The sequence below is a fragment of the Podarcis tiliguerta genome (genome assembly GCF_965153285.1).
Source record: "Podarcis tiliguerta genome assembly, chromosome: 4".
Classification (NCBI taxonomy): Eukaryota; Metazoa; Chordata; class Lepidosauria; order Squamata; family Lacertidae; genus Podarcis; species Podarcis tiliguerta.
This window is the reverse complement of record NC_139537.1, coordinates 36,469,708-36,487,707: the sequence shown is the minus strand read 5'-3', so window position 1 is coordinate 36,487,707 and position 18,000 is coordinate 36,469,708. Positions and strand designations below refer to the sequence as shown.

The 18,000-nt window shown below is 38.0% G+C and overlaps 1 protein-coding gene and 1 long non-coding RNA gene across 4 annotated transcripts in view; one reads left to right on the top strand and one right to left on the bottom strand.

Annotated features, from left to right (window-relative positions):
• The window catches only part of LOC310676528, a 719,806-nt gene that overhangs the window by 315,509 nt on the left and 386,297 nt on the right, over window positions 1-18,000 (top strand). The window lies entirely within an intron of this gene.
• Window positions 1-18,000, bottom strand: part of NECTIN3 (nectin cell adhesion molecule 3) — a 41,271-nt gene that overhangs the window by 15,275 nt on the left and 7,996 nt on the right. For all 3 annotated transcript variants that reach the window (XM_083438372.1, XM_083438374.1, XM_083438373.1), the window contains 4 exons: window positions 15,933-16,271; window positions 7,727-8,023; window positions 6,538-6,655; window positions 2,905-3,056 (listed from right to left, as the gene is read on the bottom strand). In XM_083438372.1, coding sequence (XP_083294498.1) covers window positions 2,905-3,056; window positions 6,538-6,655; window positions 7,727-8,023; window positions 15,933-16,271 — 906 coding nt within the window. Of the gene's footprint in view, window positions 1-2,904; window positions 3,057-6,537; window positions 6,656-7,726; window positions 8,024-15,932; window positions 16,272-18,000 lie in introns of those variants that run through there.

Here is an 18,000-nt window from a genome sequence, read left to right as displayed (position 1 = left end):
GTGGGAAGAATAGAGGAAAGTAAGTCTATGTACAGTACCCCTCCCTCGACCTTCCTTCATGGCTTTTCGGCCCCACTGTTGATTATTATTTTTCTTTCTACCCATTACAAGCTGACAGGTATATCTGCCAACCAAGGATGACACCTGGTGCATCGGATGAGTTTTATTTCATGAAACCTATGCCAAAATAAATCTGTTTGTCTCTAAATGTGTACAAGACTGGTTTTGTTGTAGCAGACTGCTACCCGTCTGGAATTTGCTTTCAACAGCTGCTTCCCTATAAACTTCCTTCAGAGACTCTTCTCCTTTCTATTCCTTACAAGCCAACTCCTTTCCTTTAGTCTTCTCCTTCAATCCCTGCTGATACAGGACTTTCCATGGTCCCAACCCCTTTAACTTTAACATATTTCAAATTCAAAACTTCATATAATGAGAACCCATGAATTGTTACACATGACTTCTGTTCAAATACAAACGCTTATAGCTTAACTGTTGCCTAAATTAAATAAGCAGCAAAAAGACCCAAAACTTAATAGGAACGATTGATCAATAGGAAAAAAATGTATGTGAATAATCAATAGGAATTTACATATAGATATAACATGCATGATTCAACACTTCATTTGGGTGCAAATCACTTCCAAGCATGGCACCACCATGCCACTGCAGAAATCAATAAACAATAGTGGGTGTGCACTCCCACAAGCAGCTTTGACTTGCTACAAATCATAAACCCACACCTTTAGAAGAGTGACATCTATGAGATGGCATAGATTTGTGTCTGTACGTTTAATGCTTTGTTTAGGCATAAGACACTGTCAAATGCTTCAGCTCAGGCCAATAACCTCCAAAATAGCTTGAGTTAGCCTAAGTCTTACACAAGACACTGCGTGGTCTGTCAGTACCTAAGACCATGTTTGATCCAGCAACCTATGAATGTGCAAAAGTGTGACCTGCCAAAATACAACTGTTTGAAAAAAAGAGGTTTGCATGCACTGGAGTACAAAATCCAAATGCCAGGCATTAAGCTCAGAAAATAGTGAACATATAGCTTATGAAGTTGGAATATTAATGACTAACATGAATTTGAACATGTAAGATTGGATGTTTTCAGGGCAAAGTAACTACATTTATCTCTTAAACAACTGAAAGTGAAGATGTTCTGTTAAATGCAATAGATGCTGATATATGTTGTATAGGATGCTGACTGTAATATTTAGAACAAGATAGCCAGCGTGGTGTAGTGGTTTGTTTGCCAAACTAGGGCCTGTGGAGACCAGGGTTTAAATTCTCAGTCAGCCAGTAAGATCACTGGAGGTCCTTGGGCTGGTCACTCACTAACTTAAAGCTTAACTTACCTCACAGGGGTATTATGAGGATAAAATGGGTAGAATTATGTATACTACCTTGAGCAATAAATAAATAAATAACCAAACATACAAATAATGTCCCATTATGGACTTAGATATTGTATTGTACATAAAACATAAGAACATATATCTGCTTCTTGAGAAGATCAAGAGTAAAAGTCAGACTGCAGGAAATCCTTATATAAAGGATAAAATTTAACCCTAACTTTAACAAGTTTTCATTTTTTTCTACTGTAATTGAATGTTCATATCAAGTTTGCTTTTAAAAGAATGAACAATGCGACTGTTGCAGGTCTACCATCTATTTTTCAGCACTTCAAAGTATAGATCTTTTCATAAATCATGTTCACACGGTAAGAATTTATCCTTTTTCGTGGCTTCTCACAATTTCTTTTTCTCTTAACTTCCTTAAACCCTTTGGTATCATCAGTAAATCTGGCTACCTCACTGTTTACCCTAACCTAATTCCAGGTCAGTTGTGACCAAATTTAAAAGCACACATAGCAAAACTGATTTTTTAAGGACTCTACTTCTTACATCCCTCCTCACAAAAAAACTCTTCAGTTCCCTGGTCTCTTAGGCCCACCTGCTCTCCCACCCTCCTGTGGCCATGCACACACAAACAGGCTCTCCGGTTCTCATTATATGTCAATAAGAGGTTGCTCTTCTACTGCCACGAATTAGGCAGGAGGTTATCATCACTTGGTAGGAGACTGTGTGGGGAACAAGAGGAATGGGAGGCAAGCACTGTTGAAATGAAGTTCCCAGAAGGCTTCTCTCTCCATCTGTCCATTCCTTTTGCCTCCCTTCTTCCTGTTCTCTCTCCTCCTTCTCACAAACAGCCAGCCTGTCAGCCCACACATTCTTCTCCTTCCCTTCTTGTGTGTGCCACAGCTTCATTCTCTAACCGTCCTTTACATCTAAACATGTCCTTGCAGTGAGCTGCTGGTCTCAGTTACAGAAAGACCGGGGGGGGGGGGGCAGAAAAGTAAGGAGGCACTAGATTGGCTGTTGTGCCAAGGCTACGCCCACTGGCAATCCCCAGCCCACAGTACAAGAAACACTACCTTAAATTATTGTTAAGTACATTTAAAACTCCTGCTTAAAACTTGATTTCCCCAACTTCTGATTTCAACCACAGCCGTGTCAACAGTAAAGAAAAGTGTACTGGTTTGCTTTCAAAGATCATACTAGATTATGTCATGTCAATCATCTTTACAAGATGGCAAATATTTGCCCACTTACAGCCCACTTGTGTTCCTAAGGCTAATCCAAAGTCCTGTCGCTCCAGCTACTATAAAGCCAACCATTATTTCTGTCAGCGTTGTGTGCAGATACATCCCTATATTTTTGCTTATATATATCCTGGGCAATAGAAATGTTCTTACAAGGAACTTTAAGTAAACTGGATGATGTTCTCTCAAGCTAATAGTTAAAACGAAACAATAAATAACACACTATGACCATTATATTGCTGACCTATCATTAAGAAGTTTGTTCAAATACTGAAGAAAAAAAACACCCAGTGACTTACCTAGTATGTAGATAGTCTTTTGATCACTTTTTTGACCAAGTGGATTAGCCACTGTACAAACATAAGTTCCAGTATAATTATATGTCAATGGACTGTTGAAATGCAGAGTATTGTTTAAAGGCTGTAAACCTTCAGGCCAATGTCGATCCAACCTGAATCACAAAGAGGCATTTTTGAGTGTTCCAAATCTAATATTTTATTCAAATCAGATAATTTTAAATAGCTAAGAGGTTCTCCTTTTCTAGAAGCAAATAAGTTCATGTGCAGAATATCTCAAAGTAAGAGGAATAAAAAACTGAATTTCACAATTATATTTAATATGAGAACTGAAGTTCAGCAGTAATTTTGTTTGTGTATTCTAAAACTAATATAGAACCACTGAACAGTCTTAGGTTTCTGTAACACACTCTTCCCTCAGTTTCTAAAACAGAGTTCCATGATAGGCAACTGTGAGAATCATGAAGACATACAAAGAAATATACAAGGATTTCAATTGTCATGTTTTGACATCCTGAAATTCTGCTCAACTTCTGTACTGACTTCTAAGATCCCAGCAGACATTGCCACAAACATTGAGACTTTGTCATGCACCTAAGAGCTAGTCCTTTACTTTAAAATATTGGTGAGATGTGTACAGTGTCAAATTTGGTATTAAAACAATTCTCTTCTCAGGGTGCTGAGCTGAGCATTAGGTGTCCATACACCAATTTAGCCTTATGCCCATTCCAAATAATGTATATTAAATTCTGATCAATCATCTCACATCACACAATTAAGTCACATTAATATTAAATGACTTATATTAATAATTCATTCATATAATATTACATCAAGCATAATCTAAATGACTATTGTTTAGTTACTTTTTATGCTGTACAGAATACATGCACATAGCTCCTCATCTGAACCTCTGCAGAAAACTCATCAGTGTTACTCAGTACCTCCATGCCAGTTATATTAGCTGCAAAGCTGCTTTTCTCTCATCTAGGGTTGGCTCTAGAACTTGGAGAGCCTTCAGTAAAGTGCCATTTGATGAGCCCTTTTCCTATATCAGCAATCCAGCGGCTTATCAGATGGCAATGGTGAGTGGATGTGGGGTGCTATTTAATTTTCTCACAAAACCTCCAATGTAGCATCACAACTCAATCAGTCTGAGTTAATTATAGAATAATTAAGTATACATGCATATCTTTGGCATGTTCAGCACAAAAGTGTAAATCCTTTATTTGCTTCATACATGGCACAGTGAGAAAACTGAGGGAGAGGAGAGAACAGAGCATTCTAAATCTCTTAACTAGTTGCACTCAAGAACCGCCCACTCCCACCCCCATTTAAGTTACCTGTTCACATTTGTATATATTCACGTAAACACCATGAACATAAACAGAACATAAGCAGAATTTTGCTACATTGCAGAAGCAGGTTCAAAATCTCTTTCTTGGTTACCAACACTTTAATTCAAACCAAACTACTACAACAGTAAAAATGTTAAATGTCTTGTTAACAATGTTTAACGGATATGTAATAAGATCAACTGCAGCAAGATTACAGGATGTGAAGCTATATCATCTTCAGTAATAAAGTACCTTGCCCACAATGCAACAGAGGAAGAAATTAAGGCTTCTCAAGAGCATTTAATTATATTTTCTTCTTGCTGCATGCAAGCACTACACAAAGGTGGCATATCATCATTTAATTCACCTACTAAACTAGACCTGGTCTCCATTAATGTGAGCCTGTGTACACACCATATATTTAAAGTGCATTACTTCCCCCAAATAATCCTAGGAAGTGGAGTTTGTTAAGGTTGCCAGGAACTGTAGCCCTGTGAGGGGAAACTAAGGGGAAAGCCATATGCTTTAAATGTATGGTGTGTGCACAGCCTCAGCCTAACATAAAGGAAAAGGGCAAATGCCAGGTCACAAGGAAAGAATAACATGTAGGCCTGCCTGAAGGAGGGCAGAGCCTACTGATAAAAGAGTTATATGCTCCTTATCAGTGTTGATTTTAAATACGTATATCACTTCATCTTCTGTCTTCAGTTATGGACAGTGTTTTTCAACTTAAGATCGGTGTTGTTGTGATCCAAAGTTGCAGGGGGGTGGTCAAAAAACTGTTATTTTTCTGCAACAGCGTCCCTAGAGCTGCCCAATCAGCATAAAAGGGGAGCTTTTAAGCCAGTTATCCTCCAAAGTGACAATGAAAATACAAGGTGCTTCAAGTTTCAAAAGAATGGTTTGAATGGCTTCAAAGTCAGGGCCAGAAGAATTGAAAATGTATAGGTCGCTACTACTAACATCCAAACTCAGTTCCTCTAATAGGACATGTTTGGACCTTTAAGAAAAAAGAAGAAAGAAATCTTCCGTTGTGCTATGTTTGGAACTGCATTTGTAGTGGTGATTTCATTACTACAAACTGTAGTTTCAGAGAGCATTTTAATTTCAAATAATTTGCAGAGCCAGCAAATTAAGATGAAAACTACATTTAAATTGATTATACATAAAATGACATTAAAATAAAATTATCTTTAAAATGATACAAGGCAGCTATTAACTAGTTATGGACATGATGCAACTTTTTAAAATTTTATTCAACATTTTACTCTGTTGTATATTTATACCATGAATATAATAGATCATAGATTACTTCTGAATCAAGTATAACTGTCATCCAAAGTTAATCAATTGCAGCATTTGCGTTTAACATTAATCATGACTGGCAATCCCCCAACAAAATACTAGCAGCTTTGCAGAAATTCAAAAAGCCATCTAATCTCCAAACCTGCTATACATAAAATCAATAGATCATTCTGCAAAAAAACTATTCTACAGTTTATACTGAAGCCTGTTATGTTTGTTGATAAATTCAATGTGGCAATGTATTACTACTTAACAATAAAGCATACTACTTTATTCATAAATAATTCAAATTGTGTCTTTCTCTTACGCTGTTAGCATATGCAGGAGATTTTTTTTTCTGTGAAAACCAGTGTTGCATTCTCCCTGAAAGCTTTGAGTTGTGACAAATATGCTGCTTAAAAAATTTCTCTTGCTAGAACAGACCAAGGAGCCATCTAATCTACAATTCTGACCCCACCCCCACCCAAGTGACCAGTCAGATACAGTGGTACCTCTGGATACGCACACCTCCGGTTGCGTATCCTTAAGGATGAAAACTCGGCAAACCTGGAAGTATTTTTCTGGGTTTCACCGTGTGCGCATTCGCAGAAGTGCTCCCTCTGGTTGTGCAAACATCAGGATCTGATCGGAGCTCCGGAACAGATCCCGTCCGCAACCGGAGGTACCACTGTACTTCTGGAAGATTCAAACAGCCACGCTCTGTTTGCTCCAAGCATCTAGTAAATTAGTGGTATATTGCCACTCAAGATGAACATTTTGAACTGTTATGGTTAATAGCCATTAAATAACCATTTCCTTGGACTGGCCTTATTCTTTAAAGACGTATGTTAAGTGCTACTACCACATTGGATGGTAATTAATTCCATAACTTTGCAATTTAAATTAACTATTTGCAACATAGCGTTCACAGACTGATATATATTTAAGAAATTAAAATACAGAATTGAAAAATATTTTACATTTTTAAGAATGCCAGAATTAAACAAGAACTTACCGACTCCATGTAAACTCCATTGGCAGTGGATTTGCATCAGCATTACACCTGAGTAAAACATTCTCTCTTCCGATATACCAGTTTCCATCATACCCAGTCACTGTAACCTCGGGGGAATCTACAAACATACATAAACATAAGCTACTATGGAGAACAATCTGCAACCACAAGTAAGACTTTGAGGAATCTAGCAACTTTAAACAGACCCATCTAAATTATTTTCTTAGCTTCTAATGAATACCTAATCTACCCAGATTTCACCTTCTGCCTGCTTGCCATCTTTGTCAACCTGCACTGTCAACAGAATTTGGAAATAATACATTTGATTCCATTAAGGTACAGTCTTAAGTGAAATTGTCAATAAGAGGGCTGTTAAGAAACCATCTTAAAATCCTCAACATGTTTAACATTATCTAAATTAGATACTATTTATTGCACTTTATCTGCACAGATCATATATACAACTTCAAAATGTATTTGTCAGGAACATATTCTAATAAACAAGCATTAAGTAGTGGAAACTATCCTGCAGGTTATCAATTTCACTTATCCTGGAATTTAATTAGAATATGGTTGCCATGCACCCCCTGAATTGATCCCCCACCCCAGATAACTGCTGTTATTCCAAGGCACCCTGTAGCTTAAAGTTAACACATTATGTATTTCACACTCTTATTTTGGGTCTTTGAAGTATCAAAACTTCAAGTTACATATAGACTTAAGAGTTTATTAACATAATTATTTCCTATCTGACTATATATAGCCAGTAACGACAAGATTAAGATGTTACTATGGAATAATTCAAATGTGCTGTGCAATGGTCCTGACCATTTAAGCAATCTGATCAAGATATTTCTGGGAGAAGCCACATTATAAATATGGCAGAACAATAAATCACAAGTTACCTTGGGATGGGACCAAATCAGAATACGGAAAAGAGCAATTGCTAGCTACTAGCTACTTCTCAAGGTAGGATGACTTGAGAGAGGAAACATATGTCAACATTCCTCCTTGTTCCCAACCCAGGGTTTTTATTTTTAAAGGCTAAGGTCTAAGTCAAAGGCTATTTAGAACCATTTAAAGGTATTAAAAGCCTGGAGATATCGACAAGATATCCTATCACTTGCAATATGAAATGTTTTTAGAGGACAAAGTGATGAGGACAGAGAACATATTGCAACTTACTTACATTGAATGTCAAGCACATACACCATTCTAATCTCCTTTTCCAAGGCTGGATGTTTCACAACACATGTTATATGCCTTCCTCTAGCAAATCTTGTGGGGACCAGTTTGTATTTACTCTCCACTGTCACAGTTTCATTGGGATATGAAGTTGAAGTGGATTCCATTTCACCAAGACTACCTTCCCAGAGAACCTCTGCAGCTGGTTTTCCGGTGGCTGCTGTGCAAATTGCGGCAAGTGTCTGATTGGCACCATCAATTAAAGCATTTGGTCCCTTTTTTAGGCTCACGACTGGTTCAACTACAGAAAAATACATAAGAATAATTTATTTTTTGTACCCCGCCCATCTGACTGGGTTGCCCCAGCAACTCTGGGCAGCTTCCAACATAATATACAGAAACACCACCACCACCCAAGAGAACATCACACATTAGAAGCAATCTGATATAGGGCAGGCTTCAGATGTTCACAGAAGGCTGTATAACTATTTATCCTTTTGACATCTGATGGGTGTTCCACAGGGCAGGTGTGACTACCGAGAATGCCCTCGGCCTTATTCCCTGTAACTTCACTTTTCACAGCGAGGGAACCGCCAGAAGCCCCTCTCGAGCTGAACCTCAGAGTCTGGACTGAACAATGGAGGGTGGAGACTCCTGCCGATATATAGGGCCAAAGCTGTTAATGGCTTCTAAGGTCAACACCAACACCTTATAGGTCTTTAGGGACCAGTGCTATATTGTCTTAGCGGCCACTCCCAGTCACCAGTCTAGCAGCCATATTCTGGATTAGTTGTAGTTTCTGAAGTCACCTTCAAAGGTAGGCCCACATAGAGCACATTGCAGTAGTCCAAGCAGGAGATAAACAGGATATCTACCACTATGGTGAGGCAGTGGGCAGACAAGTGGGGTCTCAGGTGGCATACCAGTTGGAGCTGGTGAACAGTCATCTTGGACACAGAAATGACCTGTGGTTCCACAGACAGCTGTGAGTCCAAAATGGCCCCAAGGCTGCACACCTGGTCCTTCAGAGGCACAGTTACCCCATTCAGGACCAGGGACTTCCCCACACCTGCCCACCCTCTGCCCCCCCAGAAACAGTACCTCTATCTTGTTGGGATTCAACCTCAATCCATTAACCGCCATCCATCCTCCAACCACCTCCAGATATTCAACACAGACATATATAAATACTGCCAATTACTATATCAATAATCTTCCTAAATAGATTCTGGAAGGGCTTCCAGCCTGATAGTGAATGCCTTTCACATAGCTTCTTTTTTCTATACATTGTTATGGTAACTAGCATTACATTTATTTGAAGTTATCTGCAATTTTATTTCAAACGAAAAGTGCTCTACTTGACTTATTGTGATAATTCTTTTCAGATATACAAACTGAATAGGGCAGGACACCACGTAGTCCATCACTGCCTACCTGAATAATTAGTCAGCCAGTAAACAACAAGTAGGTGAGCAGTGCAAACCTATTCTGTACAGTTCAACAGGGTCTTTCTTCTGTCAGGTAATTAGACACAGTATCATAATAGCTCAGTTCCTAATCAGATCAGTATAGCCACCTTGAATTGAATAAACGTCACATTTATAAGAAATATGAGGATATAGTACATTCCAAGGGGAATATCTGAAGATAAATATTAACATTAATAAAGACAAACTGTTACTGCCCACTTAAGCAATTAAACCTATTGCCAGAGTCAAGACATGCAGAGCTCTGTTACAGTTCCACAGTTTATTCATAGCAAGTTCCACAGTTCATTCAAATAAAACTAGAGGACTCTTATACTATGCCTTGGCTACTGGCAAATAGTGTACTTAAGGGTTTAGTCTGGTCCTCCATGCTATTTCAATATGGAGCTTCTGGATTTAGGGATTTAGAACATTTTGTCAACAGTGTGCAATTTAAGGGTACACTTATTCTTATTTTCATCAGACATTAGAAAAATTGTTGATGCCCGGAATCAAGACAATGCTCCTAGTTAGACCCCCCCCCCCCCGGGATACAGTCTATTCTGGTTTGGAGTGTAACTCCTGTCCCCGAAAATCAGTGTTGAAATTTGGGGGTACCCCCATTTCCAGCTTTGCATCTGAATGCAAATAGTGATATGTCCATTCCTAAACAGATGTACTTTTACACAAGGCTACCTGAAAGAATCTTAAGAAACTTCAGTTGGCCGACAGGAAGGGTATTTGTGAGTGTTCAACCAACAGCTGCACTAGTTGTTAATTTGTTTCGAGGTAGCATTCAAAGTCTTGATACTTACCTTTAGTCCTAAACTGTGTGGGTCCAAGATACCTTCCTTACCAGCCTACACTGTTCCTAAGATTTTTGTGGACAGGCCTTTCTTCTAGGTCTGCCTGTAGCAGAAGCATGATTGAGGTGAGAGAGATTGTTTTCCATAGCTATCAGACTGTGGAATAACTTACCTGATGAGATTTGTTTGCCACCTTCCATCCCCCGCCCCCTTCTGCTTTCTGCCAGAAGGTTAGATCTTTTCAGTTTTACCAAGCACTTTATTTTTTATGCAGTAGACCTCATTTTAGGAAGTTCAACCAAACACCCATTTTTAAACAGTTGATTTAACAGAATTGTTATTTTCCTTTGTTGTAAGCCCTCCCAAGCTTCCACTGGAAGAATGGGGTATACATTTCCTAAATAAACCCATTTAAAAGTAAAGATTTGAACCAGAGAGGAAAGTTTACACAGTCAGTAAGCCTTCCTTCCACCCCCATCTCCACTGCCCCCCCAAACACTTTGCCCCAGAATGCAGTGGTGTTGTTCAGGTGGCTGCAATGAAGGGGTAATTGTAAGAAATTTGGGAAAGGCTATTTGCACATGCTAACTCTGAAACAAAGTTAGATAATACTCCTTTTTTGCTTAGACCATGAAGTATGGTGCCATTTAAATTTATTTTGTTATCTACATCAATAGTTTAAATTATGATAGAATACTCAGGATGTTCTAGTCTGTGTTTCATAAATCTACTGTATAGAAAGCTACTACAAAGCAGTGATTGTGGGTACACTCCTCCCTCTCCACCATGCATACAGCTCACAAATACACAAGGCACAGAAACAGGCACACCCCATTCTAATGATCAACCCAACAACCAGGGAGGGAATGGTTTACATCACGATCATAACAGTGCACCCTCCCCAGCACTGTGTTCACTGGAGTTTTTCTTTCTGCTACTGTCAATATCAGTGGGGGTGGAACAGGTTAACACATAGGTTAACCCACCCCTGTATGTTAATATTTGGCTTCCCGTGAATTACTATTGCAAAGATTAAATATGGGTTTCTAACATTTATTGTTGCAGAGAAAGACTGAAAGATAAGTTCTCATGAAGTAGCAGAAATTCTTAGCCTACAGTAAACTACTTGAGCAAGAAAATATTGTCCTTTACACTCTGGGCACTGAATAACTGCTGTTTTAATTTCTCAGTCATGCTAGTTAAACCACAAGTCTTTCTTCACACTAGTAGATATCTGAAAACAAAATTATGGTCCCAGTCAAGTGACAGTGCTTGTCGCATGCTGCTCAATCCTAAACAGCAGGGATTTCCAAACAATTTTCACCTGAAAATTGCTGGACATTTCAGTGGACCACTTATTGATCTTTCCTAGTGCTAGCTATACAGCTGGCTAACATCCCTGCTTCCCTCTCCTCTTCCCCAGCCTCTTCCTGCCACACTGCCCCATCACCCCATAGGAAATAAAGCACAAAGGGCAAGTTTTCATCTTAGAATCAACTACCCAACAGTTCCACCAGAGGAAACTTGCAGCCATTCTTCCATTTTAACTCATTTACATTTTAAGGACAAAATAACAAGCCACAAGTGTTTCAGAGAAAGAGTACTTGACTCATCACACCATTTCTCAACTTGCCATAGATGAACCTTGTCCACTCCCATCCTTTCCTCTTCTTTTCTGCCAGAGCTTTTCTGCTTTGGTTTTGAATTTTGGATTAACCACAGTATAAGGCTATGTCCACACTGTAGGTAAGCAGCTTCATAACCCATGATTTAAGATGTGTGCAACATAAATTAGGGTTAATCAAAAACAGAAAATGAAGCTTAACTCTTTGCCGCTGCACATGAGAAGACTGCAGAGAGGAGAGTGAAAACCACAACTTGCCTAGGTTTGTTCCAATCACAATAAATTTTGTCCAATACAAGTTTTATGAGCGCTTGTATGCAATGCCTTATATATTATGCTCTATGGAAAAATAATCATTTTTCTACCCTTTTTGCTCTAAATACGTTAATCTGAAGATTATGGTACATAGATAAGAGTTGCTGATAAATTCTGTGTGATAAGAGAAACTAAGAAAGATAAAATTAGGAACATTAGATTCAGAACTGATACAAGATTAAGAAAAAAGACTTTAAGTTGGATACTAAATAAAGAAGCACATGAAGTTGGATTTTGAGAAAGACAAACATAAAGAACAAAGTAAATAATCTATTTTCAATATTAATAAATCAACTGACTAAACCTGAAGGATTACTGGGGGAGAAGATTTGAAAACTTTGAAATAAGTTTGGTCAACTTAGTAATGGAAACTAAGTGAAAATGTATTTAGTCAATGTCTTTCCAAAATGAATGATGGGGTGAGTAAAGGGCTTAAGAAGAGATGGGCCATGTATTACTTATTTTCAGTGACTGGAAAAATGACAGAGTAGATCATAGACTGATCAGAGTCTGCTTCATGTAGGGTGTGCTCCATTTCTTTGCAATGTTCCAAGAGGTCATATCAACCAAGAATAAGCAGGAAATGGTCTGAAGACCTGTCCACAGCAGCTATTTTCTTTGGAAACCACTATTAAAATTCACAACCTCATCCTGATATTATTTCCTCCCTGAGCAAAGTAAGAATGTCTAAATGAAGTACTTATTTGCAATATACCTTGGGATGACTAGACATTTACCCTTAAATAGATTTACATGCAACTAGGACTACTGTCTGCCCTGCCAAGTCTTAACTTGGAGACTGTCTCATGTGGATCTTCACTGATATAATGGGTTTAGAGGCTAATATTTTACAGATAAATCCAGGCCAGGTCAGACCTAACTCTTAAGTCAATCTGTTTGTGAAGGGTTGCAGCCAAGTAATCTAATACTTGTAAGAAACTGCCCTTGGGTGTGATGCATTATTACAGAAACATACCACATCAAGGAAGTATAAACTTTAAAAAGCCTGTCCCTTTCTTATCCCACAAAGATGGTGGGTATGGGTACATGGTGTGGGAATTAGCAGTTGGGAATAGGACCAGTGAAAGGAACAGGATGGAGAATTTCCAGTATTTAAATTGTACTGATCATTATTTTTTCTTCTATGAAAATGCCTTCATTAATAGGATCAGAATTAAAGGCAGGGCATTTTATTACAATCTAAAGGAAAAACCTGTAAAATGCAGAAACCAAGATCCAACTTACTATGCTTCTGAAGCTGCAGAGAATGTGAACCTTATTAACACTTGCTGTGGACTCCTCCTAGAAGACCACTGTTTTATCTAAGCTATTGTAGTTACTTCATTTCACCCCTATTTTGGACGTTGCCTTCTAAATTCTAATCTTATAACAAAGAATATCCCATATCACAGCTTTGTCCAGCTTGCTTTAGCTTACCAGAAATAATGATTTAAATTTCAACATTTGCAAACAAAGGGGTTAAACACAAATAAATAATCTCCCCATATTTGCAAAATACTAAAGTTAACATTTAAAATAATATTGATAGAAACCATGCAGGTTCTGCCTATTCACACTGCAGAGCAAGTCTTAATGTTTTCCAAACACACCAACAACTGTTGATGTCGTAGTCACCAGGGAAAGTTCCTGTGGCAGCAGCAGTCGTTCTGGGTCGTTTCAGAAATGTGTTGTCCTCTGATCAATATAAGAATCTACTGGTGGAGGCAGGTATCAAACAGCAAACCATGCATCACAAATGTTACAACAACAATGCTAAGAGGGTATACAGCATTATGTAGAATGCTGTGGCTATTTTGTGAAGGCCACATTTATTGCCAAGAATTAAGCTTTCTAAAAGAGAGAGAGAAATTTTTTTTGTTGCTGTGCACAAAGGTAAAAAAGGAAGCATAGGATGAGGATGCTTCATTTTGATTAAGAACAAGCGCCTTCTCAAGGAGAAGCATATTTTAGCAGAACAAATTACAAGAACTGCTAGAACCAATTCCTTATATTTTATAACATTCTGTAAACAAAGAAAAAAAATCTTGTTAAGGACTTAAAAAAACAACAAGGACACACTTCTAACTTCGCCACCAGCAACCTCGTCAAGAGCCTATGCAGCTTTTGGGCCCAGGCTACCTGAAAAACCTCCTTATATGAAACTGATAATAAATATGGGAAGGACAGTACAAGGAAATTGTCCAACAGTTATTTTAAGAGAGGGAATGTAGAGAGATTTCAGGGGCTAAAGTTAGTTATCACACAGCACAGTTACAGGATGTAAAGTTTTAATGGGTTAGTCACATTCAAATAAAACAGAAATTGAGGAACATGCTTTATGCCAGGTTTCTACGGTAGCACAGGAGCTATTCTCAAGGTAAATACGGTAATAGGAACACAGGTATAATATACATTAATGTACCTAATTAGGCTGGCTTCTAAAGCAGAAAATCAAATAATTTTCCTGGAGCTGGTCTAGAGTATATCACTAAAAATATATAGAATAAGACTTTCAACAATTAAGTCTTTAAAAAGGAAGGGTTTTTTTTTTTAAAGGAAGATCAGGGTGGGGAACCTGCCTTGCATGCAGAAGATCCCAGGTTCAATCCCCAGCATCTCCAGGCAGAGCTAGGAAAGGCTCCTGCTTGAAGCCTTGAGGAGCTGCCACCAGTCAGTGAAGACAATACTAAGCTAAATAGAAGAATAGTTTGACATGGTATAAAGCAGCTTCTTATGTTCCTAAGCTACAATACTAATTGCTGCAACTTCGCACACTCCAAGAATTTTGTAATACAATCCAACTGAACATTCCATTTCCAGACAATAGCATTCAAACCTAAATCAAGGGAATACCTAGCTAACTAAAACTATTCTAGACAAATACGTCAGAGAATAAAACATATTTTCTCTATTCATTGAAGAAGCTACAAGGTCACATTCCCCCTAGTGAGAATGTGTGAAAATATCACCAAGTAATGACAAATTATCAGCTCAGTAGACAATTTGTTACCAAGGGGCTAGAAGTATTTATATATTTTTGAAATGTCTAAACAGCCCTTTATCCTGAGGTATTCCAAGTCAATGAGCTAAACTATAATACAGTAAAATAGAATTAAAAATATAAACTAAGAGGCAATAATTATAAACAAACAAACAAAAAATCAGTCAGAGGCCATGAAACCAGTTTAAAATGAATGAACCCATTAGATTTGACGTAAAGTGTTTTGAGATAGCTAGTATACATGGAAGCAAATATACATGGAAACAGTACATACAGTCATACCTCAGGTTGAAGTAGCTTCATATTAAGTATTTTTGGGTTGCGCTCTGTGGCAACCCGGAAGTAACAGAGTGCGTTACTTCTGGGTTTCGCCACTCGTTCATGAGCAGACGCTCAAAATGACATCACACACATGAACAGAAGCGGCGAAACGCGACCCACGCAATCGCGTGTTACGTTCTACTCAGGATGCGAACAGGGCTCTGGAACGGATCCCGTTCGCATCCAGAGGTACCACTGTATACTGAAACTATTGTTGGTCCACAGCACCCATGCAATGCCCTCTTCTGCAGCTTTCTACTATAGGGGAAGACAGGAATGGTAATCAAATGGTCGTTCAGGAAAGCTCATTGACCATTACCATTTTCATAATGCCAAACCAGTTTATCTAGATATATTTAGGTATATATTATACTGTCTTTTTTCAAGAATGATTCCAATGTGGCTTACAAGGAGCATAAACTTTAATCAATGGAATAAAAAATCCACCTTAACTAAAACACAGAGGTATGAAATAGCCAAAAGATCAAGATGATAACCATTTTACCAGGTTGAATCTCCACTGCTTTAGTTAATTTTCTAAACAAAGCAAGGACTTTCAAGATGTACTGAAACAAAAGTGACAATTCTTGTGCTGAAACACATATTGCAAACTCCAGTTTTAATACTGATCTTCAAACATGTAGGCAGAATGTCTACAAAATAAATAAAAAGCATACCCAATACAGTTACAGTTGTTGATGACTGGGAACTTCCTAGAGGAAACGTAGCTGCTTTGCATACATATTCTCCAGAATCAGAGAAGGTAATATTTGTTATGATGATTGATGCATCTGTAAGTGAGGCATTCTTAAGAAATACTCTTCCTTGATATTCTCCTTGAACGGAAAATCCATAATCAGGATGATGTACAGCAATAGTCTGTGGAGTCTTTCCATGCATTTTCTCCCATGTAATTTGTGTTAATGTTTCATTTATATCAATTATGCATTTCAGTGTAACACTCTTCCCCCATACTGCTCTCACACGTGGATCAACTTTTGGTCCAGCTAAGGCACCTGAAGGTGGGGAAAAAGTAGAAAGAGAACAAAATATGAGTCATTCTGCATCACACATTACTCTTGTGTGAAAATTTGTTCTGTTATCATTGAGTCCACATGTATTTTACCATTGGGAAAGTTTAGCTGCTATTAATTGCAATTTCTCATAGCAAAATTACCACCTTTATCTGGAATTTTAGCAATGATTTGCTTGCTATATTACAATAAAAAGTTTAGTACAGATGACATAAATTTGAACATTACCATACTTTCCTGGGATACTGGTACCTACACACATTTGCAGACTACTTCTGTGTTCAGAGAAGATCTGCTCTGCTCATGCAACAGACTTTGGCTTGCACAATGGATTTTCTCCCTCTCTGCTGCAATGCATTCCTCCCCTGGGCACCCTTCCCCATTGTTTGTTTCTTGGTTTGCACATAATGCTAATGTGTGATTCTTTGAAACCAGAAGTAAATTTGGCAAAAGTACTAATCCCCACCAAGTGGCAAGAGAAAGGTAGTTGCTGAGGCTCATCCACATACCACTAAACCGTGGCTTAAATGATAGCAATTGATACAATACAGCTTTGAACCCATGTTTTCTGCCTGCACAAAAGGTGCTTTGAATGAGAGAGATGTTGAGATTATGGTGACATTATTTGCAGCAGCAAAGCTAGAAATAGCAATTAACTGGAAATCTCTGGTTATACCAGATCTAATGTACACCAGTGGTGTACAAAAATATGGATGGTATCTTTTCTAACAAAATTAACATACTCTGTAACACATAAAGAGAGTTGAGCTGATTATAAATCCCATTCTTTCATAAATCTAATAACTACTAGAACACAAAATTTCAAGGCATTAGATCTAATTTGAAATGATTTTAAGTGCCCGTACTGTTTATGTTCCCTTACATAACTATTGATATGGAATTGTTTGATGTACATAGTAGAGTTGTAATTTCTTACACATGTGCACACAAACACATGTGCACACAAAGCCCCACTGGAAGGTTTGTAGTGCCTCATCACAATTTTAGATTTGTTTGAATTCAGAGTGAGAAAGCAGATTGTACAATACCAGTGTCTACACCATGGGCATGAGAAGGGAGGAAAGTGGTCATTTAAAACAGCAGCAAAGGTTTGAATAAAGCAGGGATGTTATAACAACAGGTACCAGAAAGTTTACATCCTCTTGCAACACTTGATAAGACAGGACACTAAACTTCTCCACTGAAACTGAAAGAGACTTGCATGATCATGCTAACTTCCATCCCAAGTAGTTCTTAAAAGCAAAATGCATTCATGCTTAACAGCATTTAACTCAAAAAAATTCACTATATGTCTGCAAAGTAACTTAAAGATAACGTTCACAATCCACAAGCCGTATTTTGAACAAGAGCCTTTAAGTTCATCTCAATGGAAGCAACATTTTGTGATCTGAAATATGAAATCATTTACATGACTGTGGTTGGAAACACTTTAAAATTGAGAAAACTAAGTTTAAAATATAAAGCTGAGTAACACTGACTTCATCTACCAGAGAATTGAATGCTGGAAAATCACCATAGCAACTGAAAACCTGGTCTGGCAACTAAGAAATGACTATCAGCTTGCTAGAATCATTGCATATATACAGGGAGCATCATTACTACACAGTATTAAAAAGATGAACCCTATTCTAGTTTATTAGGTCAACTAGCAGAATAGTTTGTCTTCATGCATCCTTGAAATGAATCCTTC